This window comes from Cervus elaphus, chromosome 29 (assembly GCF_910594005.1).
Source record: "Cervus elaphus chromosome 29, mCerEla1.1, whole genome shotgun sequence".
In the NCBI taxonomy this organism is placed as follows: Eukaryota; Metazoa; Chordata; class Mammalia; order Artiodactyla; family Cervidae; genus Cervus; species Cervus elaphus.
This window is the reverse complement of record NC_057843.1, coordinates 37,468,205-37,495,217: the sequence shown is the minus strand read 5'-3', so window position 1 is coordinate 37,495,217 and position 27,013 is coordinate 37,468,205. Positions and strand designations below refer to the sequence as shown.

General features: G+C 33.9%; 1 protein-coding gene across 5 annotated transcripts in view; it reads right to left on the bottom strand.

The window, feature by feature from the left end:
* Positions 1 to 27,013, bottom strand: part of KIAA2026 (KIAA2026 ortholog) — a 104,836-nt gene that overhangs the window by 11,948 nt on the left and 65,875 nt on the right. For 4 of the 5 annotated variants that reach the window (XM_043890666.1, XM_043890669.1, XM_043890671.1 and 1 more), the window contains one exon: positions 19,580 to 19,669. The exons of the other annotated variant lie outside the window; for it this stretch is intronic. In XM_043890666.1, the coding sequence (XP_043746601.1) occupies positions 19,580 to 19,669 (90 nt within the window). The remainder of the gene's footprint in view (positions 1 to 19,579; positions 19,670 to 27,013) is intronic. 5 annotated transcript variants of the gene reach the window in all.

Here is a 27,013-nt window from a genome sequence, read left to right as displayed (position 1 = left end):
TCAGAGATTTTCAACTATACAGGAGAAATCTAAAACCCATTTAATCAAACCAGGACATAAAAAGTTTTTTAAAGTTTCTAACTGGGTCAATTATAAATATTCAATAAATCACGAAAATGCATGTAAAGATACAAACATTCACATAATTATGTCAATTATATGACTCATTTCTGTAATGTTTCTGTAATTTTTCCAAAAGGCTGGGGGAAAAAAGAAAGAGAAAAACCTAAATTGTTATCATGTCCAAAAGCAGTCCTCTTAACAAACTTCCTTAGGAAATTTTACAATTATTTTAAAATGTTTTAAAATGAAAAGCAAACAAGTGGTCACCATTTCCATTATTTTCATGCTATAATAGGGGATAACAATTTGACACCCCCCCCATCTGCTAAGTATTATCCTAAGTATTTCATTCATACATGGAGAGAAAGAGACAGGGAGAGAGATAGGGAGAGAGAGATTGAGTGAGCATGAGTGTGTACACGAAATAGCAGTTACAAAAACCTTCTAAAGTGTGTGCATTTTTAGTCTTACTTAACAAATGATGAAGCTAAGGGTCAGGGAGATTAAATGACTTGTTTAAAGGCTCTCTGACTTAAACCAATATCTGCCTGTTGGTGTAGTCCAAGTTCTAAAACTAGCTATATCACTACCTCTTAAAAACTGTATCACATAAATTCAGTCTGACACAGGTTACAAAAACCTCTAGTAAGATATATTTCACAGTACCCATAAAATTATCTGTATACCATAGGAACAATAAGATTATAGAAGTTATATCCTTAGGTAAGCAACTTCTCCACATCTATCAACATTACCACCACTATCATTATTATCATTTACTGTTATATAACCATGTTGTAATTTTTATTTGGTAAACAGCTTTGAGATATAATTTACATACCACACCATCCACTCACTTTACTTCTTTTACAACAAAAACATACAAGTATATGTCACAGATCACATTTAACCTGTATAAAACTAGATTTCATCCCACAGGAACTCTGAGTCATATTTGCATACAGGCAGAACATTAAGGCAGAAAAATAACCACTCCCGAGAGTAAAGCATATACTAATCTGTGCATAAAATTCCCAACTTTATTTGTGTCTTCTTAGCAGCATAACAACGGAGAAGGCAATGGCACCCCACTCCAGTACTCTTGCCTGGAAAATCCCATGGATGGAGGAGCCTGGTAGGCTGCGGTCCATGGGGTTGCTAAGAGTTGGACACGACTGAGAGACTTCACTTTCACTTTTCACTTTCACACATTGGAGAAGGAAATGGCAACCCACTCCAGTGTTCTTGCTTGGAGAATCCCAGGGATGGGGGAGCCTGGTGGGCTGCCATCTATGGGATCACACAGAGTCGGACACGACTGAAGTGACTTACCAGCAGCAGCAGCATAAGAAATCATAGTATGTGAAAAAATTTTAAGAAAAGTTAATTTTTATTTCATATAATATACTAACCTGAACAGGTATCTTGTCAAAAGCTTTCTAAAAGGATCCAACTAACAAGAAGTTCTACCTCAAGTTATTTTTCTCAAAGGAATGTTATGAGGTAGTATAAAGTGCTTATTCTAACCCATGAAAGTAAAACTATTAGACTATGAACAATAAAATTGAGCCAAAAAATACTTTTAACCTATGGAAAACTATCTGAGGAAGATGAAAAGGTAGATGATAGTCACCCTAAATCCTTTTTGGAATGAGGCAAGATTTTGTTTCAATAAAAAATAGAAAACAGGTAGATGGAGAAGACTTTTCCCTTTAACAAGGCGTATTAACAACATTCCTTTTTCTACATCTCAACTTCTATTTGGTTCAAAAATGAAATGGTGAGTGTGGAAATAAACTTTACCTAAGCTAACGAGGGAAAGTCGCTTAGTCATGTCCAACTCTTTGCGACCCTATGGACTATATAGTCCATGGAATTATACAGGCCAGAATACTGGAGAGGGTGTTTCCTTCTTCAGGGGATCTTCCCAACCCAGGTATTGAACCCAGGTCTCCCGCATTGCAGGCAGATTTTTAACCAGCTGAGCCACCAGGAAGATGATGCCATTAAAAATGCTGCACTCAATATGCCAGGAAATTTGGAGAACTCAGCAGTGGTCACAGGACTAGAAAAGGTCAGCTTTCACTCCAATCCCAAAGAAAGGCAATGCCAAAGAATGTTCAAACTACTGCACAATTGCACTCATCTCACATGCTAGCAAAGTAATGCTCAAAATTCTCCAAGCCAGGCTTCAACACTACATGAACTGTGAACTTCCAGATGTTCAAGCTAGATTCAGAAAAGGCAGAGGAACCAGAGATCAAATTGCCAACATCCCTTGAAACATAGAAAAAGCAAGAGAGCTCCAGAAAAACATCTACTTCTGCTTTATTAACTACGCCAAAGGCTTTGACTGTGTGGATCACAATGAACTGTGGAAAATTCTTCAAGAGATGGGAATACCAGACAACCTAACCTACCTCCTGAAAAATCTGTATACAGGTCAAGAAGCAACAGTTAGAATCAGACATGGAACAACAGACTGGTTCCAAATTGGGAAAGGAATACCTCAAGGCTGTATATTTCACCCTGCTTGTTTAACTTAAATGCAGAGTACATCATACAAAATGCCAGGCTGAATGAAGCACAAGCTGGGATAAAGATTTCCAGGAGAAATATCAATAACCTCAGATACAGAGAAAATACTCACCCTTATGGCAGAAAGCAAAGAGGAACTAAAGAGCCTTTTGATGAAAATGAAAGAGAAGAATGAAAACATTGGCTTAAAACTCAACATTCAGAAAACTATGATCATGGCATTTGGTCCCATCATTTCATGGCAAATACAATGGGCAAACAGTAGCAACAGTGAGAGACTATTTTTGGGGGGCTCCAAAATCACTGCAGATGGTGACTGCAGCTGTGAAATTAAAAGATGCTTGCTCCTTGGAAGAAAAGCTATGACCAACCTAGACAGCATATTAAAAGGCAGAGACATTACTTTGCCAACAAAGGTCCATATGGTCAAAGCTATGGTTTTTCCAGTAGTCATGTATGGATGTAAGAGTTGGTGTGAGAGTTAGACCATAAAGAAAACTAAGTGCCAAAGAATTTATGCTTTTGAACTATGGTGTTGGAGAGGACTCTTGAGAGTCCCTTGGACTGCAAGGAGATCAAATCAGTCAATCCTAAAGGAAATCAGTCCTGAATATTCATTGGAAGGACTGATGCTGAAGCTCAAACTCCAATACTTTGGCCACCTGATGTGAAGAACTGACTCATTGGAAAAGACCCTGATGCTGGGAAAGACTGAAGGCAGGAGAAGGGGACGGCAGAGGAGAAGATGGTTGGATGGCATCACCAACTAGATGGATATGAATCTGAGAAAGCTCCCTGAGTTGGTGATGGACAGGGAGGCTTGTAGTCCTCAAGTCCATGGGATCATAAAGAGTCAGACATGACTGAGCAACTGAACTAAACTGAACTGAAGCTAAGGAGAGCAGAAAGAGGAAAGATACAAGGAATGAAGCAGGTGAGAATATGCTCTTCCTGGTACAATTAAGTGGAAAAGCGTTAAAAGACTAGCGGGTGCCAACATGCTGAATTCCTTATTGTGCGTGCAAGCTAAGTCACTTCAGTTGTGTCAGACTGTTTGCGACCCTATGAACTGTATAGCCCACCAGGCTCCTCTGTCCATGAGATTCTCTAGGCAAGAATACTGGAGTGGACAGCCATGCCTTCCCCCAGTTATTAACTGGGAATTAATATGAAGAAGAATGACAGATTTAAGTTAACCTAGGCAGTATGGTTGCTGTATAAGTTAGCAAAGTGGTGGTGGAGTAGAGAATACAGAACTAACAGAATTGCAGGATTTCAGGACTAGGTAGTTGAGACATATGAAGTGGAGACTGTGTAACTGGATACTATTTAAAGACATTTATCAGCTCTGTTTGTGCCTTGATTAAATTACAATATTAATTTTTATAGGAAAGAATTTGAAACATATTAGGAAGACTTTACATTTTGATTTTATTTTGGTTACTAAATTTTAATTAATCTAATGCCCAGAAAATATATGACTGAACTAACAGCACACAGGGAAGGGGTCATATAAATTCAATAGAGAACAGAGTTCTAACTTTCGTATAAATCTGTTTCACCCCCTGACCTGTTTGTAAATGTCTAAAGCCTTTTAAATTTATATATTTTTTTGGTCTTTCTTCCCTTTCTTTAGTCTACATATTTCAACTTGGGGTAGTGATGGTGTGGCTACTAATTTATATTTGAAAACACCTATTTAATCACTCTGTATTTGAAAAAAAGTTTATTATTTTCTAACACAAGTTACAGAAAGTAAAGGCTGATTAAATTTTTGACTAGAAGATACACATAAAGGATATAATGACCTCAACAAAAGGGCATCCCTATACCTGCCATGGGGTATGTGTGTTATCGATCAAAAGGTGGGACATGTTTTAAAAAAAATTCAGACTCACTGCTCTGGGACTGGTGTTTGATGCAGTAATGTACTTTAATCACTTGACAGTAAAAGAGAAACTCACACTGCTCTTTTCATTTATTATCTTATTTGGTCAATATAACCCAAACGGATTTAAAATAGTATGTTCTTTTCTACCCAGTGCTGATCTCAAAAGCATCACAGTATACAATGGAACTAATGTAGAGAAGTTATGAATTTTTAAATAAAGTTAGCCAAATGGTAATAATCTGACTTAACTTAGATCTAATATAAAACAAAAATCTATTTAAAATCAAACAAGTATTTCCTGAACCTTCAATCAGATTAACTGAAAGTCAGCAATAGCTTTTCTGACTGGCCAACTTTATATACACAGATAAAGGAAAAACTACCATGCTTCTAGGATGAAATTTTTAAAGCTAAAAGGGAACTTAGCAGATATAATTTTACATATGGAAAATGTCTAAGGTAAACAGAGAAGTACTTGTAGGTGGGAGAAGACTTTAGAACTTTAGATCTCCTGAATGCTAAAATCCACTTTCTTTCCACTGCACAAAGTCACTTCTCCTGGCCTGCATACAGACAGTTCCTAAAGAAGAGACTGTATTGTGTAATTCCTATATTTACATATCTCTGTGATGCAAATATTAAAATCTCTAAAATTTACTTTAATTAAAATAGTACTTAAAACTATGGTGATCTAAAGTTTAAAAGTGAATTAAAAAACAAGGAAAACAGCAAGCTCCCCATCTCTAAATACATGAGAGAATATTGACACAATGAAAATCAGAAAGGCTCTTACAATCTTCATCTGCACCGATCAATACAGAATAAAAGATAAAGATGGTAGGTAGACAAAAATTCAGAGATGAGCTAACATCTATCCTACTCAAACTCTTCCAGAAAATTGCAGAGCAAGGTAAACTTCCAAACTCATTCTATGAGGCCACCATCACCCTAATACCAAAACCAGACAAGGATGCCACAAAAAAAGAAAACTACAGGCCAATATCACTGATGAACATAGATGCAAAAATCCTTAATAAAATTCTAGCAAACAGAATCCAACAACATATTAAAAAGATCAACATCATGACCAAGTGTGCTTTATCCCAGGGATGCAAGGATTCTTTAATATTTGCAAATCAATCAATGCGATACATCACATTAACAAACTAAAAGATAAAAACCATAAGATTATCTTAATAGATAGAGAAAGCCTTTGACAAAATTCAACATCCATTTATGATAAAAACTCTCCAGAAAGCAGGCATAGAAGGAACATACCTCAACATAATAAAAGCCATATATGATAAACCTGCTGCAAACATTATCCTGAATGGTGAAAAATTGAAAGCATTTCCCCTAAAGTCAGGAACAAGACAAGGATGCCCACTGTCACCACTACTATTCAATGTAGTTTTGGAAGTTTTAGCCACAGCATTCAGAGAAGAAAAAGAAATAAAAGGAATCCAGATTGGAAAAGAAGAAGTAAAACTCTGCAGATGACATGATCCTCTACATAGAAAACCCTAAAGACTCCACCAGAAAATTACTAGAGCTAATCAGTGAATATAGTAAAGCTGCAGGATATAAAATTAACACACAGAAATCTCTTGCATTCCTATACACTAATGAGAAAACAGAAAGAAACAATTCCATTCACCATTGCAATGAAAAGAATAAAATACTTAGGAATAAGTCTACCTAAAGAAACAAAAGACTTATATACAGAAAACTATAAAACACTGATGAAAGAAATCAAAGATGATACAAATAGATGGAGAAATATACCATGTTCATGGATCAGAAGAACCAACATAGTGAAAATGAGTATACTACCCAAAGGAATCTATAGATTCAATGCAATCCCTATCAAGCTACCAACGGTATTTTTCAGAGAACTAGAACAAATAATTTCACGATTTGTATGGAAATGCAAAAAACCTCAAATAGCCAAAGTAATCTTGAGAAAGAAGAATGGAACTGGAGAAATCAACCTGCCTGGCTTCAGGCTCTACTACAAAGCTACAGTCATCAAGACAGTATGGTACCGGCACAAAGACAGAAACATAGATCAATGGAACAAAATAGAAAGCCCAGAGATAAATCCACGTACCTATGGAGACCGTATCTTTGATGAAGGAGGCAAGAATACACAGTGGAGAAAAGACAATCTCTTTAACAAGTGGTGCTGGGAAAACTGGTTAACCACTTGTAAAAGAATGAAACTGGAACACTTTCTAGAACTAACACCCAAAAAAGATGTCCTTTTCATTATAGGGGACTGGAATGAAAAAGTAGGAAGTCAAGAAACACCTGGAGTAACAGGTAGATTTGGCTTTGGAGTACAGAATGAAGCAGGGCAAAGGATAATAGAGTTCTGCCAAGAGAACGCACTGGTCATAGCAAACACCATCTTCCAACAACACAAGAGATGACTCTACACATGGACATCACCAGATGGTTAACACTGAAATTAGACTGATTATATTCTTTGCAGCCAAAGATGGAGAAGCTCTATACAGTCAGCAAAAACAAGACCGGGAGCTGACTGTGGCTCAGATCATGAACTCCTTATTGCCAAATTCAGACTTAAATTGAAGAAAGTGGTGAAAACCACTAGACCATTCAGCTATGACCTAAATCAAATCCCTTATGACTATACAGTGGAAATGAGAAATAGATTTAAGGGACTAGATCTGATAGAGTGCCTGATGAACTATGGATGGAGCTTTGTGACACTGTACAGGAGACAGGAATCAAGACCACCCCCAATAAAAAGAAATGCAAAAAAGCAAAATGGCTGTCTGAGGAGGCCTTGCAAATAGCTGGGAAAAGAAGAGAAGTGAAAAGCAAAGGAGAAAAGGAAAGATATATCCATTTGAATGCAGAGTTCCAAAGAATAGCAAGGAGAGATAAAAAAGCCTTCCTCAGCGATCAATGCAAAGAAATAGAGGAAAACAATAGAATGGGAAAGACTAGATCTCTTCAAGAAAATTAGAGATACCAAGGGAACATTTCATGCAAGATGGGCTCAATAAAGAAGAGAAATGGTAGGGACCTAACAGAAGCAGAAGATATTAAGAAGAGGTGGCGAGAATACACAGAGAACTGTACAAAAAAGATCTTCATGACCCAGATAATCACGATGGTGTGATCACTCACCTAGAGCCAGACATCCTGGAATGTGGAGTTAAGTGGGCCTTAGGAAGCATCACTACGAACAAAGCTAGTGGATGTGATGGAATTCCAGTTGAGCTATTTCAAATCCTGAAAGATGATGCTGTGAAGGTTTTGCACTCAATATGCCAGCAAATTTGGAAAACTCAGCAGTGGCCATAGGACTGGAAAAGGTCAGTTTTCATTCCAATCCCAAAGAAAGGCAATGCCAAAGAATGCTCAAACTACCATACAGTTGCACTCATCTCACACGCTAGTAAAGTAATGCTCAAAATTCTCCAAGACAGGCTTCAGCAATATATGAACCGTGAACTTCCAGATGTTCAATCTGGTTTTAGAAAAGGCAGAGGAACCAGAGATCAAATTGCCAACATCTGCTGGATCATCAAAAAACCAAGAGAGTTCCAGAAAAACATCAATCTCTGCTTCATTGACTACGCCAAAGCCTTTGACTGTGTGGATCACAATAAACTGGGGAAAAATTCTGAAAGAGATGGGAATACCAGACCACCTGACCTGCCTCTTGAGAAACCTGCATGCAAGTCAGGAAGCAACAGTTAGAACTGGGCATGGAACAACAGACTGGTTCCAAATAGGAAAAGGAGTACATCAAGGCTGTATATTGTCACCCTGCTTATTTAACTTATATGCAGAGTACATCATGAGAAACACTGGGCTGGAGGAAGCACAAGCTGGAATCAAGAGTGCTGGGAGAAATATCAATAACCTCAGATATGCAGATGACACCACCCTTATGGCAGAAAGTGAAGAAGAACTAAAGAGCCTCTTGATGAAAGTGAAAAAGGAGAGTGAAAAAGTTGGCTTAAAGCTCAGCATTCAGAAAACTAAGATCATGGCATCTGGTCCCATCACTTCATGGAAAATAGATGGGGAAACAGTAGAAACAGTGGCTGACTATTTTTTGGGGCTCCAAAATCACTGCAGACGGTGATTGCAGCCATGAAATTAAAAGATGCTCACTCCGTGGAAGGAAAGTTATGATCAACCTAGACAGCATATTAAAAAGCAGAGACATTACTTTGCCAACAAAGGTCCGTCTAGTCAAGGCTATGGTTTTTCCAGTGGTCACATATGGATGTGAGAGTTGGACTGTGAAGAAAGCTGAGCGCCGAAGAATTGATGCTTTTGAACTGTGGTGTTGGAGAAGACTCTTGAGAGTTCCTTGGGCTGCAAGGAGATCCAACCAGTCCATCCTGAAGGAGATCAATCCTGGGTGTTCATTGGAAAGACTGATGCTGAAGCTGAAACTCCAGAACTTTGGCTACTTCATGTGAAGAGCTGACTCACTAGAAAAGACCCTGATGCTGGGACAGATTGGTGGCAGGAGGAGAAGGGGATGACAGAGGATGACATGGTTGGATGGCATCACCGACTCGATGGAGTTCACTCGAGTGAACTCAGGAGTTGGTGATGGACAGGGAGGCCTGGCATGCTTTGATTCATGGGGCCGTAAAGAGTCGGACACGACTGAGCGACTGAACTGAACTGAGAACACTTTCTAACACCACCACAAAAATAAACTCAAAATGTATTAAAGATCTAAACATCAGACCAGAAACTATAAAACTCCTAGAGGAAAACATAGGCAAAACACTCTCTGACGTAAATCATAGCACGATCCTCTACGACCCACCTCTCAGAGTAATGCAAATAAAAGCAAAAATAAACAAATGGGACCTAATTAAACTTAAAAGCTTTTGCACAACGAAGGAAACTATAAGCAAGGTGAAAAGACAGTCTTCAGAATGGGAGAAATTAATAGCAAATGAAGCAACTGACAAAGAATTAATCTCAAAAATATACAAGCAACTCCTGCAGCTCAATTCCAGGAAAATAAGCTACCCAATGAAAAAATGGGCCAAAGAACTAAACAGACATTTCTCCAAAGAAGACATATAGATGGCTAACAAACACATGAAAAGATGCTCAACAGCACTCATTATCAGAGAAATGCAAATCAAAACCACAATGAGGTACCATTTCACGCCGGTCAGAATGGCTGCTATCAAAAACTCTCCAAACGATAAATGCTGGAGAGGGTGCGGAGAAAAGGGAACCCTCTCACTGTTGGTGGAAATGCAAATTAGTACAGCCATTATGGAGAAGAGCGTGGAGATTCCTTAAAAAACTGGAAATAGAACTGCCATATGACCCAGCAATTCCACTGCTGGGCATACACACCAAGGAAACCAGAATGGAAAGAGACACATGTACCCCAATGTTCATCGCAACACTGTTTACAATAGCCAGGACATGGAAGCAACCTAGATGTCCATTGGCAGACGAATGGATAACAAAGCTCTGGTACATATACACGATGGAATATTACTCAGCTACTAAAAAGCATGCATTTGAATCAGTTCTAATGAGGTGGATGAAACTGGAGCCTATTATACAGAGCTAAGAAAGAAAGAAAAACACCAGAAAAGTCAGAAAAGAAAAAGTCAGAAAGAAAAACACCAATACAGTATATTAACGCATATATATGCAATTTAGAAAAATGGTAACGATGACCCCTATATGAGAGACAGCGAAAGAGACACATGTAAAGAACAGATTTTTGAACTCTGTGGGAGAAGGTGAGGGTGGGATGATTTGAGAGGATAGCATTGAAACATGTGTATTACCATATGTGAAACAGATCGCCAGTCCAGGTTTCATACATGAGACAGGGTGCTCAGGGCTGGTGCACTGGGATGACGCTGAGGGATGGGATGGGGAGGGAGGTGGGAGGGAGGTTCAGGATGGGGAACACATGTACACCCATGGCTGATTCATGTGAATGTATGGCAAAAATCACAATACTATAAAGTAATTAGTCTCCAATTAAAATAAAAAAGAAAAGAACAGAAAAAAATAAAGATGGTAGGTAGAAAGATTAAGGAGTAAATGGTTATTTGTGGAACAGTGTTATAACTGTTTCTATAATAAAATTATATATATATAATAAAATTATAAAAAAAAATAATACATTCAATAAGCTTTACATATATGAGTTTAGTCCTGACTTTTCTTTATAAACAGGTATGTCAATATGGGGATAAATGAACCATTTCTAATAATTAGAATTCTATTTTCAGGAATAAAAAATGTTTCCAAAATAATCCCAATGTATTACATGAACTTAATAATCCAAATATTTACTGATGGTCACTTTAAAAAGAAGAGAGTGATATATCTTTCTTTTATAAATTTACTATAAAGTTTAACATAAAGTATGAATTCTAGCACACACCATGGAACCAAAAGTATACAATATGATCTAAATTTGAGGCTTACCTTGCAATATTTTCTCATCCAATGTCCACAGCAGCTGTAGATTGCCAGCTCCCTTTCCATGAGATGGCTCAACTGTCAAATACTAAAGGTTTTATAACCTGATAGGGATTACTACAACAAGGAGTTCGTCTATGGTCACAAGATAAGTGCTTTATTATATTATGCAGTTTTATAAGCTTTGTAATGTGATATGTTAATAACCTAAGGAACCACAAGAGAAAAGATACTCTGAAAAAACTTACAAAACTACACAATATTGTAAAATGGAAAGCTAAGTCTGTGTGTGTGAAATGAGTGGGGAGGGAAACTTACCTTACAACTAAAGAAAAACTCCATTCTGCTGCAGTAATCTGGGATGGGTATGACAGACCAGCATTAATACTGGCTGGGGTGTTGCGAGGAGAGGGAATTGGCAATCTACTGATGCTGGGGACACTGAACATCTAGAAGGAAGAAAAGAGGAAAACAAATAAATTCTAGATTTATTAAATGTCTCATCACTATGGATCTTTTGCACATTTAATAAGTTTAGATACTCTGAATATTAGGTGAAAGTAATTGGTTTATACAATTCATTCTGTTACTTATAGATTTTCTTACACCGATTTCTAAACAAAATCGATATCAACCGTTGTATGAAGAAAAAGATTATCGTATATAAATAAGTAAAGAATATTTTTTAAATTGAAATGGTATTATTGTGATGATAAAAATAAAATTTTTATTAAAAAGAAGAGTACAAAAACAAAATGTATATGAAAAAGGCATCACTGCTCTTTCTACATGCTTCTACTTACACGTGTTGTTGGAGCATAGAAACAGGGATCATAAAACAGAGCATTTTTTGTTATAGGCTTGGTACTTGTCACAGACATAAATCATATGGTGGAAAGGGATTATAATAATACATCATGCTTTTCCAATAAAATTCAAATAGCTTTTAGAAAAGTCAAATGGATTTATATGTAAACATGTCTTATTTAAAAACATTAGGAATATCCAAAGTTAGGTTGCAAATAATTTAATGGAAATGGACATAGCACAAATTAACTGGAATTAAGCATTTTAATAATTTAATTATTTCACATTCTCCTTAATCTAAGTAACAGTAAATGAAAAGGTAACAAGTATTTACTTTTTTTTCTTATTGCTCACCTAAAGACACTACCACTGTATTAATATATTCCTACATATTCACAGTTTTGGGGGTAAAATACCACATTCATCTTGGTGGTATACAGTCTCTTGAAAAAGCACGTTAGACAATACAGTGAAGTGTTTGAATATTAGCATGGAAGAAGTTAAAAAAAGCATTTTAACATTACCAGAGGTCTTAATATGAACTATTCTATCATATACTAGTGTTTGCTCTTTAGGAACTCTTAATACTAACTCAATAGGAAACATAAGCATTTAACGATATCCAACACTGCGCAGCATGTACAATGTTTCCATTGTATTTCTAAATGAGCATTTAACTAGAAAGCATGATGATAAACAACTACATCAGTGATAATACTGGAAGTTTCAATGTCACTTGACTTTGTAGAGACAGTGGACAGATCACATTCCCAGTGAAGTAGTCATTATTACCGGGGAAGAAAATCTAACAATGTGGATATAACTGATGGTATGTAACCACTTCCATTCATAAAGAAGAAAAAATCCTGGACTAGATATTAACTACTGGGTAGTATCTGAATCTGACCCTTTTTAGTAAATTGGTGGTAGCAAAGAGGTTAATAACGTTTAATCAAATCTATACCTGTTACAAGAAAAGTGGGTTCTCAAGCAATTCACAGCACAATCTGAATCACTAAGTAATGCTACATTGGTAACATCAGAGCATAAAAAGTTCCATGTAAGTGAAATTAAGACTGGGGATATACTAAAAGCAGGGTCAGTATTCTACTTATTTTTGCCTTCTCAGGCTCAATTACAATACCCAGCACACAGTAGGTCCACAGTAAGTATTCAAACCACAGAAGTAAATTTCTTAGCTGAGATTTTCTACTTAGCTGAAAAGATTTTTAAAAATTGAAAAAAACATTCCTAAAATACATGTCTTCCAGATTTTCTGAGCACACAATGAATATAATTTAACTCTTACTGACTTGTTCATCATTATGAACAAGCCACTGTTTCATATTTTAAAGCAGTGACGCTAGGGATTACAGGGCTATAACCTATATTCCTATACTAAGTGGTTATTGATTACTGTTAATTTTGGACCCTAAAATCTTCTTTGTTTTTTAAATTGTCTATCAGTATTTCATGCAATTAAATCTGCCTTAAAATACTTTTGTCCTAATTAACAGCACTTACTACAACTAGTTAGCATTGTATCTTCATTAAAAGAAACTGGTTCTGTACAAGGAGATATACATATATATATATATTTTCTTTTTCTATTTTAAAGTGCTGGAGATCCATATGTGGACTCTGTCTTCTATTTAGACTCATTTTTATTCTTTGGTAGATCTGGATTAATTTTCCTTTAATATATAGTGTATCACTTTTACCTTCATATCTATAGAGTATAATAAGATGGTAGGGAAGTTTTATTAGTGTTTAATCTTCTCTATTGTTTGGATAATATTCTTCCCTAGTTCACAAAAGGTATTAAACTATTCCAGCTTTAAATTTTGGGGGCTTTCCAAAGATTTTGATTTCTTCTGTAATATAAATAAACAGAATGATGTGAAGTTCATTTTTTGGTCTCAAGCACCTCATGGATTTAAATTCAATTTGTCAGAACTCTTGTCAGTGAAAGGCAGTAGAGTTAAATAGAAATAGATAAATTAAATAGAAAATAATAAAAATTTACTTGGGGCTTTGAAAAATATTTGGCATTTAAACTTACTTATATTTGAGTAAGTGTGTATGATATGTAATTCAAAACAGTTTAAGGCAAATTATAAAAGCTGCAATATGAAGCTCTAACTATAGAAGGATCTGTCACCTAGTTCAATTCTTCCTTGAAGTTCACTCCATGCTGAGAACATGCAGTATTAATTCTCTGGCTGATGTAAAAAATATAAAACACTTTACCTTTTTAATTGGAACTTTCATTGGGAGAAAACAGGTTCAAATATTACTTTTAAGAAAGCTTCCCTGATGGGATACAGACTACACCAAATTCCAGTAAGTGGAAACAGTAAGCACTATTAATAGGAGTTAATATCCAGTTCTCAGTTGAGCAGAGTAGTTATTAAATGTCAAAAAAAAAAAAAAGGCCCCAAAATGAGACCTACCAGAGATAAATGAAGATAATGCATTCTCAGATGATTTGGTGACTACAGTCAATTGAAGCTTTGTCTTACTAGCCAGTTATTGTTCTGGTTCATGTTTCCCATCATCTAGTTCTCTTTCCTTACTACTATTTTGAGTATGTCAGTTAATATCTGATTCTTCATAAAGTCCATATGTTACCTACCCTTCTACCCTTACTCCCAAATAATACATAAACATGTCATTAAATGAGTGAAGCAAGTGTCTAGAAGTAGTGACTCCTGAATTTAAAAATGGCTTGAAAATCAAAGATCAAGTCTTTTATAAAAAGAACAGGAGTCAACCCAACCAATTCTGATTAAAGATTTATCCTCAGGATTGGGGAGAAAAAGCTTAAGCTCTAAAGTGAATTCCTTGAGGATAAAGACTTCCAGTCTCTGAGTGTCTACCAAGTTCCTTGGTGTTATGTACAGTACAAGACCACAATGAGGAAGTATGTGCCTAATGAATAAGACTAGAATATGACAGGTAAAGGAACTTATTTATTATACAGGATTTCTAAAAGGTTATTTTAATTTTTTGAAAGCTTTAAATATAACTATTTAACAGCAAAGCATCTTTCCCCCTACACCTGAGAGTTTTTTCAGTTCTGTTAACCTTTATCAAAAGATCTAGAATAAGAAAATAAGATACATAATGATGTAATCATAAAAAACTTATTTAAGGATAATTTAGATGTTGCTGCAATCTCTGCGTGACACTTGAGGCCAGATAATTCTTTGTTGTGGGGGGCTATCATGTGCATTGTAAGATTATACAATGTAGAATATTTTTAGTAGCACTACTGGCCTCTATCCATTAAGTGCCAGTACCACCTCTTCAACTATGTCAATCAAATATATCTTCAGACATTGCCAAAGTCTCATAGCGGGGGTGCAAAATCATTCCTCATTGATAACCATTGGCTTGTACAAAACTCTGACAAAAACTAGGGTGTAATCATCTTTGATCTAAGCTTCTGATTTCTCTAATGTTTGATCTATTAATGCATAGCCTTGGGTTAAGAGAAGTCCTATTATTATGAATTTAAATTATTTCAAGGACATAGTAAAGATTAATTTTATTCATGACTTGTAATTTCTTTCTAATTCTCTTAAAACATGTCTTACAAAAAAAACTATGCCTTTTGACGTGCTGTAATTGTTGCATGTGTATTTTTGGATGTTTTTGAAAGTTAACAATGTCACAAATACTTCCATATAGTAACAATGATCTACAAATATTTTATCAGCCTTATGACATATCACTGTTAACATTATTGCTCTCTCTACTATGAGAGAGACATTGAACATAATATTGTGTAAGTTACTTTTGGGGGGATAGGGGAGTAGTGTGCAAAATGGGGAGGATAAAAGTTAAATACTAACTAGGACTACAGGACCAAAGAGAACAGTTTTACAGCTTTTATTACATACTGAATGTGAAATCTGGAAATATCTGAAGTCTTAAAACCTGCTCGGTGCTGAGGTGCTTAACTGCTAAAAGGTATATTAGAAAGATATGGTATTATATTTTAAATTTTAGTTTATCTATATTGATGACTATCATTTATCATGTTGTAGTCCAGACAAGGTTTCTTTTCTTACATCTTTTTGTTTTCTGCCAAATGTTCACTTTTCCATATACCCCATCTCTACACTGACTTTTCATTATCAAAAAGACTGAAAACTCTTTTAAGATCTAAGCAATAATATAAAACATAAGGAAATTATGCAAATATGAGAGAAAAGGGTCACATGAAAAATTAAGAAACAGAATAATCATTTCTGTATTAGTCTTACAAAAATCTATCAAGTTTGATTATTTATACAGCAAAAATGTTTAATAAATTTCAAATATAATAGGATCAGGAAAATTTATCAATATCTTAGGTGTAAAACTATCTTTCTGGAAAAAAAATACATTTCCAAAGTACAACTTTTATCTCGTGATTAAACTCACGAAGATAAAAACAATAAAATATCATGATGTCTTCTTTAGAGCACTAAAAAAAACCCCTATAATCTAAATAATGATGAGACAGACAAAAATTAAAAGGATTTTGTCAAACTATATAATTCTATTTATCTCTGTCAGATGTCTCACTTTAAACAAAACTCAGGTGGGTAATTGGTATGGCACTGGAAGATGTAAAGGACATTGATTCCTCTTTGAATAAACCTTTAAATGAAGTAATGGGATCAAGTGAACCAAAGTAAACTCAAGAAAATTAAATCATTTATTTCTCTCTTCACACTATAAATCGTAAGTAGAATTAACTGTCCTGCAGTAATGAGTAAACAATCCAGATTTTAAAAGACTAACTCTTCCAGTACAATGGGCAGTTCAGGCAAAACCTCCAAGAGATTAAGAAAGCTTTTTTGATGGAACGCTGACCTGGATGAGGAAATGGGGTAATTCTTCCTTGTTGCTTTGGTAAGAAAAACATTTTGAAATGCCCTGTAGAGAAGCTTCCCAAAACAACCAGGTGTTTAAATGAATCCATGTTAAAAACCCTCTATCACATAAGTAATTTCTATCTTTAGTAATGACATTTATGACAACCAAAAGTTTATAGGGAATATACATCTTCTTTGTTATTGAAGCCATTATTATGGATATGAAAGTTGATGATGAACAGAGCTATTTTGACATTATTTTTCACAGTGATATCCTCTTAAGAAGAACAATATTAATAACTTCATTTGTCTGGCAATGGTGAAGGAAGCTCACTATGCAAGGAATAAACAAAATGGTTATCACTATCACCAAGTTCATACATTTCATTATTAATAAAATCTCTCAGGTCCTTACCATGAGCCCAATTTTGACAATATGGCTACTTGCTTTGCAACCGACAGTGTATGAGGTAGGGCAAGTAAATGGACACACACAAGAAATGACAGACTGACAATGAAGAGACAGAACAAAAGCAAGCAAAGAAACAAAAACCTTCAAAATATATAACCTAAAGGCCTATCTGTGAATGTTTAATAAGACTTACTGACATCAGTAGAGTTTTAGGGTATGAGTACAATTATGGATATCCATAATGATCCCTGAGTTATCAAGAAAGGGTTCAATTATGTTCAGTATAGTACCAGGAGGCAGGGAAATCTTTTTCATTAAATGATTAAAGTAAGGATTTTAGTACTAAATGTCTAGGTTTTTTAGAAAATTCAGTCAAGTGGAACCTCTACTCCCAATGATGACAAACTAGTATTCAATACCAACATAAAAGTTCAATAAAGTTTACCACACTCAGTATCAGCTTTTGTAAAAAATAAGGAATGACACTGAGATGCAAACTTTTACTATTCCTTTATTCCTGGCCATTTCATTGATTAAGGTAAGTTATTCATGAAAACAATTTTTTAGTCAGTTTATTTTAGGGCAAGTAGCCTGTATACTGGTAATCTCAATTATTCCCAATAAGTAAAGTTCAAAGAATTTCTATTTCTTGAGGAGCAGAAAACATATTTTAAAACTAATATGCAAATACTAAGGGTTAGGACAAGTCAAAAATTTAGAGACACAAAATCTAAACAATTAAAACCCATACATAACCTAAAATTTTCTGATAAACATACCCCCAAGTACTATAGAGTCAAATATTTGTAATTTATATTTTCTTTTACTCTTATAATTACTTCTGTGAAGGAAGGCAATATGCTAATCCCTTATACTACCAATGGAAATGAGGTGGATGGCTTACAGAAAAACTCTCGGATGCTTGGAAAAGTCTTTTTGTCTGACACTACATACCATAAGTAAGCACATAAGCCTATTATGCTTTGAACTATTAATTAAAAACAAAATCCTAATTTATAATATGAGAACAAATTAAGATGAATGTTATTGTTTAACTGCAGTTAATAAAAAACAAATAACAAATTTACCTAACAGAATTCTGTTTAGAGTCATGAAGTATGGACAAGTCACTAAAAATAAATGGCTTCTGCAAAAAAACTAAATATCCTGATTAAAAGATTTTTTTTCCTATTAAATAATAGAATCAATCCTTTAAAAACATACACATAAAATACATTAAAAAAACACTGGTTGAGGAAAAAATATTTTAATATAGTTTGAGAAATATATCACAGAAGTTGTTTTAAAACAACACGTAGGGTTCATTCCACACCAAGAGATTGCTGACATATTCAAAACAAAACAAAGCAAAACAAAACAGATAACCTCTCACAGTCTTATAATGATCTAAACCATTTTTAATGGAAATAATTCTAAAAGTTTTCTGCATTCTCAGATTATATATTTTACACAAAGTGTACTGAACATGATGCTTTCTTAATGCATTTGATGGCTATCCTTATATTATCTCATCTCTTAGATTATAGCCAATAGTCTCAGGGGTATCATGTGAGAGACTTCTGAAATGCTTAAGGCTGTTTTACCTCTGTATTAAATGATCTCAGAGTACTTTAATTTCCTTCCTTCAGAGTGCTACCAATATGTCCTTTCTGAACAACATATAAAATGAGTATTACAAATCTGCTGATATGAATGAAGCTTGCTGTACCTCTAACCTTATTATCATACACAATTCTAGATTAACAGGTTCTGAACAAATTCCTAAATGTGGTTTCATGACATTCCTGAGGCATAAAATAAAGGGATTTTTAAAAATAGTGACTGATTTTTTTTTCAATGCTTAAAGCCTTCTCCATTTATTTATTGGTGTTTATGTTTCAAATCTATGATATAATAGAACTATAAGTGTCAGTTAAATGGGTATTACTGATTTAATATATAACATAACTGAGTATTTTACCAAGTGCTGGGTGAATAAAAATAAAGCCCTTTATACTGTATTCTCTGAAGAATAGTTAAAAGCGAAGGTAAAGATTAATTGTGAATTTAGTATAGTGAAAGTTAAAAGAAGACCTTTAGATGCTAAAGGTTCTTAAGATATACTGTTAAGCATGTATCAAAAACATCTGGGGCAAGATTAAATAATTTACATGTTATTTATGTCAGAGCTAATCCATTAAAAGCATATAATTATTAATTAAGAATATCTGTAAGGTAAACACTACCCCAAAACTACCAGTCAGAATAACAACCAACCAGTATATTGGGAAATACATAAAACTAAACCTGATAGAAACCAGGCAAACAAAATTAATTTACTTGCCCCAGCACCATGTTTGTCTATTAAAAGTGAAAACTAGACCACATAGGAAAAATAAAATAAACATCTTTCTATTTTTCAAGCAAATTTATATGTAATTCAGGACAACAAGATTTAAAAAGGCTTTAGAAAAAGCAGGAATAAATTTTAATGCTGACAATAATAGATAGAACTTTTGGATCAACACCTACCGATTTTTTTCTATTGTTTTCCAGATCTTTGAGTTCATTCTCGATTTTTGTGATTAATTCCCTGAGTTCATCAAGATTAGTGCAAATAAGCTAAAATAAAACACAAAAACACAGCTTGATAACACATAATATAAAACACCCAAAATGTGGTAACAGAAGTTGTTTTAACACACATTGAATTCACAATTATTTGTCTTTGTAACAGTAAAATGCAAAGAAAGCTCCACAGTTTGATATTTTAAAAGATATTTACTTGTTATGATGTATGAACTTCAGGCTTAGTATAAAATTAGCTGAAATTTCAACATTGGTGGTTTCATCCCACGTCCCCATCTTTCACTTTGCTTTATAATCCAGGTTTTGTTTTTTTTTTTAAACATTCTTAACTTTCAGCCCAGAATGACAAAGATCTGGAAACTCACCCTAGATTTCACAAGTTACTGGATCACCTTTATGAAATGTTTCATCAAGCAGTCTCCGAGCAGGTGAATAAATGCACCCCTGGAGAACTATTGTTTTACTTCTGCTTTGGTTGTTAACTATATAACTTAACAAATTGTATCATTGCTGTTGGGACTGCTAATAAAGAGGGGCTCCAACTATATGAATATATTGAAAGAAGTTAATGAAATTAAGTGTACATTCTTTATATGATCTTAGTAGTCTTTAATAAAACCAGATCCAAAGATAGCATCTATTGCCTTTCATAACTGTGTGGTTCACTTTATTTCACTTTGGTAATATTGGCAAATGGTCAAAACAATTGGTCTTTAATTATTAATTAATAATCAAACAAGTTTGGCTTAACTGCTAAATATTTAAACAGTGAAGCATCAGCAACATAACAAAAATATTAGCAACTACATTTTAGTTCTTGTAAAATTATACTGAATGTTTCAATCAGTTTGATAATATTCAACTTTTTTCCTAAAATAATTTAAGCTTATATTTTTAAAAATCTGTTGTGAAAAAGAAATAGAAGATTTCTAAAACAGAACTGCAATCACACACAGGGGAAAAGTTTTAGATTTAATGAGAGTCTTATAATGTATATACTGTATAAATGAAAAATACTATACTTATAAAGCTATTAATTCATTAATTTTTTATTAGTTTCATGTTTTTTAAATTCATTAATTTCTGGTAAGGGCACTGTTTTCCTAAAAGGCATATTTTCTTTTAAAAGAAAATGAACAAAAACAACAAAGCAAAAGAGGATTACAACAAGATCATTCCTAGTGACTACTATGTGACAAAACGGGGAGACTAGGAGCCTCCACACTTTAAATTGAACCATATGAAATGTTGATATGCCTTTGATCTACAAAAAAGACAATATGGTTCAACCTAAAAGACTAAGAAAGAATTATCACAGATAATATAAATTATACTTAGTATTAACAATGATTAGAAACATCTACATAATTTCAAACTCACAGAACTGACACAGCAAGGAAAACGTGTATTTAAGTAACCCAAATTAACAATTTCAGAGTAGAAAACATCAGTATAACAACTAAATAGTAGGATATTGCTGCTGACACATTATACACATTTCCATTTGCCAAATCTAGAATTATGGAAGAAATGCTGATGGTTAAGTAGTGAAGTGGCTAATTATGTAAGTGACTTTAGAACTAGATAATGTCTTCAACTTCTATCAGAACCATGTTGGCCATACACCAGGTTTCTAGTAAGTACTCAATGGGAACTAAACTTGTATAATCTGCTATTATGACTACCATATCAAATTTGCCATGGAGCTTGCAAATGGTTACACCCCTTTCACTGAACTTGGTGTACTAGTTAATGACATGGCATGGATTTCTCATTTGTACATATGGCAAAGCTCAGAGCAATTTTCACTTGCATTTTCACTTAGCTGTCTCATTATACATGGAGTAAGGGTACATTTTGTTTGTACTTTGTAGAAACTTACAGTAACAATGAAAATATATACCCCAATACCTGAACACATCCTAAAAAATTTAAGATCTTTTAACTAGCAATTAGTCATGAGATCAGAAAATATTTATATTTCATTTAAGGAAATAGATAACATAGTTTTGAAGTCAAACTAGGAATGATTTCTATACCTTAAGAGCTATATATTTAAAAAATACTTTCCTAGTTAGTAAGCTGTATTAAATCAGTGCTTCTCAAATGTCAATGAGCAGTAGTCACTTGGGAATCTTGTTAAAATGAGGTTTTTGATTTAGTAGGTCTGAGGTGGGACCTAGGATTCTACATTTGTAACAAGTTCCCAGGTATGGGCTGCAAATCTCACATTTTTGGGCAATTATGTACTAAATGATTATGAATTACAAATCTGCATGGTCACAGAAACATTTGGTAGCATGGAGCTAAACGAGTACAAAATTTTAGAAGATTTATCTTTAAATAGGGGATGGAATACTGAATTAAAAGCACCAATGTTCAATGTTAATACACAAACGTTCCTTAAATGCCATGATTCAAACATAAATTTTATTGAATTGAGGGTTAAAATATTTTTAGCAATATTTACTTTGAACTTATCTTAAAGTGACTTAATACCTACCTAACAATTTATACTCTTTAAGTACTAATATATATCTCCCTCTACATAAATATGTAATATATATACTCCAAATATAGAGTCAAGGTATTAGAAAATTCTTGTATGGGAACATTATTCTAAATTTGTTACTTATCATTTTGAGGTTATATTTTGAGGGAAAAATAATTATGTCATAATTATCATTTTGAGGTTATATTTTAAGGGAAAAATAATTATGTCAATTCTGTCATTTATACACTCTTCTCTTTACAAAGTAAGGTGTATGTGTGTGTGGCTTTTTTTTGTGTGTGCAGGCTTTAAATTCAACTTAATTTCAAATGATGCTTTTAAAAACAAAATCAATCCAATAAAAAAAGTTCACTTTAACAAGGAGAACATGAATTTTTTTGAACAAAGCAAAAGCACGTTATTAAGACCTCCTTCTCATTACCTTAAATTTGGGGGAAAGAAAATCTAGGGCTAAGTGCCTCCAAGGGTGAAAGAAAGCTCCACAGCAGCAGGACACACTGCCAACACTCAAAGAGGTTTTCAGTCATATTGCAGAGGTTAACAAGAAGAGTTTTATCTCCCAGGAAGAACCTCTTCAAGGCTGTTAAACTCTCCCTCAAATTAATCTTTCGCTTGGTGCAATTCGTGACAGAGTCACAAAATCATAAATCTTAGAGCTGAAAGGGACCAAAAGGAAAAAAAAAGTAATATGGTCCAAACCTTGGCCAAGGCTAAAGAGGGGTACCTCCAATTCACAAGCTAGTTTAACAGAGATGCAGTGACCAAAGATGACACACTCATAGAGGGATACCATGGAACCTAGGACTCCTCTTCCTCTTACATCATTTTCTTTAAGGGTTCTAAGCAAAATAAAACAAATTAAAAAAAAAACTAACAATAATTTGAACGTGTATTATAGTTATGAGCGTCACAGGTGGCGCAAGTAGTAAAGAATTCGCCTGCCAGTGCAGGAGCCATAAGAGATGCAGGTACTATTCCTGGGTGGGGAAGATCCCCTGGAGAAGAGAATGGCAACCCACTTCAGCACTGTCTGTAAAATCCCATGGACAGAGGAGCCTGGTGGGCTACAGTCCATGGGGTCGCAAAGAGTCGGACAGGACTGAATGACTGAGCACCACATTATAGTTTTAGGAATTAATTTATATCTAAGCTTTTATATCTATTAAATGTAAATATTAAAAGGCCCTCTCTCCAACTCAAGAAGCAGAAAATGTGTGTATATAGTCTATAGAAATAAGTGTATATGGTGGAGAAGGGGAGGTCCTGTGGAGATCAAAAGAACTCCATAATCACATCTCAGAAAAATTACAAAGTAAATCACTATTTTAAGCTATATATTATGTCCTTCGGGTATAAATTTAATAGGTTTGAGAGATATTTACTTTATTTGTTCCAAAAAGAACATAAGTAAGATAACATACAAAAGTAAAATATGGTAAATTACATTAAAAAGCAAAGGGAAATGCAGAAGTCAAAATGAATAGGTCCAAATAAAATGGATCATGTTCACTACCATTCTAATAAAACATTCCAATAATTTATTATAAAATTATAAGCAAAACAATAAATGCATGGTGTAAATTCAAAATCTATATTATATTTAAACTAAGATTATATTGACATCTGTTCAAACTATTAGGACAGGAACATTCCTTCTCACTTCTTATGATCATCATATCAGCAATAATGACTACTTCAAAACCTGCAAATAAAGGTATCATGCGCAACATGACAAGTCTGATTAATAAATCAAAACATTTTTATACCACTATATGAGTAAAAACTGGTGTTTCTTTCAAGGCACAATATATAAAAATGGAAAAAAATTTCAGGGGGAAGTAAAATTACATGATGTTAAAAGTGAAACAAAAAGCTGAAGCTGAAAATGCTCATCATGAGAGGCAGCAATTCAAAATAACAATATAATCAAAAGGTCCTTAACTCTGTGAGGCAGAAAATTCTAATTTTAATTTTGATCCCAAATTGTCACATTGAGGATAGTATTTTATCTCATACCCCTTAGTTTCTCCATTGGTTAAATGGAGCAACAGAGTTTTTTTCAGAGGTATGTTAAGGATCAGTGAGTTTATGCTTATGCTAAAAAACAATACTTCTATATAAATCTTAGTCAACACCTGGATTCTGGATTTCCTCTGCAAAGAAGCCTTTAGACTAAATCACACACATGGATAGGAGCAAGCACACATGACATGGAAGATTTCCGTTACCAATAAAAAGCAGAGTCATGGTAACTAAGGCTCTTAAATTATTTTAAAACTGTATCTCATTGAGACTTGACAAACTACATTTTAGGAATATTTTCTATGACTCTGTTATAACTGTGCACAGAAAGAAAATTCACATAATATTAGACTTCTCTTTCAAATATTAAACATATTAATATTCTTGGTAAAAGCTAATTTTATTAAGAAAATCAATATTTACTTTTCAATCTAACAGTCTTCCTTGTACTAAAAAAACTACAGTTTTCTGTACTGATACAGAAAAACAAAAAAATAATCTAGTGAATTTAACAAAGTAATCAGTAAAATTGTTAAATCTGACACAAAAGCTTAAATCACCCACATGCTGAAGACTAAAAATATTTTCTGACTTTTTGCAACTATTGCTAAGCAAAAACATGGCAACTTCCCCTATATGCCAAATGTATAACTCTCGATAGCACTATAGTAAGAAGGGCTAAGCACAGGTTTTTCCCCCTAATATAATGATGCAAATAATACTAATTGGTTTTTCACTTTTCAAATACTTGTAGGCTTAATGATGAAATCTGACCAAATCTGAGACTTATTCCAAGATCTTAAGTTGCTGGGGAAAGTGGTAAAGGTCAGTAATAGATGCCTTTAAACCAATAATTAATTTTCCTACTCATAAGTACAGTACTGTCTGAAGCATCTGACATGCTTGTTTGAAAAATAAGATAATAAAACATTAAGTCCTATCACTTAATCCTAACAACAACCTTATGAGGTGGGAACTATTATTATTACTCCACTGTACACATGAGAAATTCGAAGCTTTGAGCAGTTAAGTTACAGAATTAATGCTAAGGTGGCGTTCTAACCCAAGTAGCCTGGTTCCAGAATCCACATGCTTAAGCACTACCCAGATTAGTAATATTTATCTAGACCCTCTGAATCAAGGATGGACGATTAGAGGATGAAACCCAGGATTTTTCATTTTTAATAAAAGTATAAGTTTCTTTTTATGCCACTGAACATTTGAGAACCACTGATATAACTCCTAGGAAAAACTGGTACAGATATGGTCAGTCTCATTATAATATACACACAAATATAAATACAACAAGCCTTTGACTGCTTACAGTGTATACTTTAAATAGGGGTGGGATGATTATTGCCTTGTCCTGAAGTATAGGTATCACTTGTTTATATGAATAAACATGGATTCTTCCTGAAGCAAACAGGCTTACACATTTCATCTAGCTAAAAAAAAATCAACAACTATCAAATTAAAAAGTATTTGAAGTCAAAGACAGGGTTTACTTTTTCAATTCACCAGAACCTTAAAAAAAACAAAACAAAACAAAACAAAACAAAACAAAACAAAACAACTTCATGCAATTTAATCCCTGGATATGTTTCTGAAGTGCTAGATGTCATATTGTTAAAGCTTTTTGAGAATGAAATAAATTCACTTCTTTGTTTTATAATAACCAGTCTTCTTACATGTGGGAGACTTTCAAATAATTGAAGAAACTATCACAGAATTATTTTGAGAGGCAAAACTGTAAGTTCTGCATGTAACAAAAAACTTTACTAGTGACTAATATTATCTCCTATTCTTTGCTTATTTGAAGCAAATGACCTATATCTTGGGAGACGGCTGTCAATTTTCTTTCTCAATACTACCATGGTATTTAAATTATAAATTAGGCATAAGAACCCCTGTTCTCATAAGTCTATTCCCCATCCCTAGCCCCTCCCCCTGCCAACACACAGCCCTGCCCTCTTTCCAGAACACCTTAAGAACCAGGAAGAGGACGTTGTTTATTTTAAACAGTTCAATTCAGCAAAACATGTACTTTTGACCTTCAGTTTCTGAATGGTAAGCAAATTGTCAGTAACTAACTAAAAGCATCACTTAAGACAATGTTTTTCATACTTTTTTTCCCAGAACTCATGGTCAAAAATACATTTTACACTGGATGTCAGTAAACACACACAATGCAAACCAAAGTTTTATGAAATAACATTACCTTTACTATATTTGACACACTCTTAAAATTTCTATTTTAACTGTGTTACCTTAAAAAAGAAATGCTGGCCATGTAATATCCTAAATTAATTTTCATGCCTCATTAATGAGTACCACCTTCAATTAAAGAAAAACAATACTTTATGCAGTGTTACTACATATAAAAATCATTCATTTAATATAGTCATGAAGGCAAATATCAACAATGGACCAGATTTGTCTTGAGATTCATATTCCCAGGATGAATACTTCGGGGTATTAAGGAAAAAAAAATAAGTGGGAGAAGCACAAAATCAGCAGAAGAATGAATAACGATATACTATTGTAGCATTAAATAAGGCACACAAGCAATGGTAGAAAGGTCTCTAAATAAACAGTAAATACTTTTTTTTTCTTTTTACTGAATATGCTGGAACCAGGGTTACTTTATATAAAAGGATTCTGTAGAAATTATTCATCCTAAGGATGTCATTAAAAATATTCTAAAATACTAAGAGAAAAACGTGTCTATTTTCTTTATTGTTCATTTAAAAGTATTAAATTTGACCAATTAGTAACTTCCATTAAAAAAAAACACTTCCAAAATAGAAATTTTACTTAAAAAAAAGGATGTGTCTACATTTTTG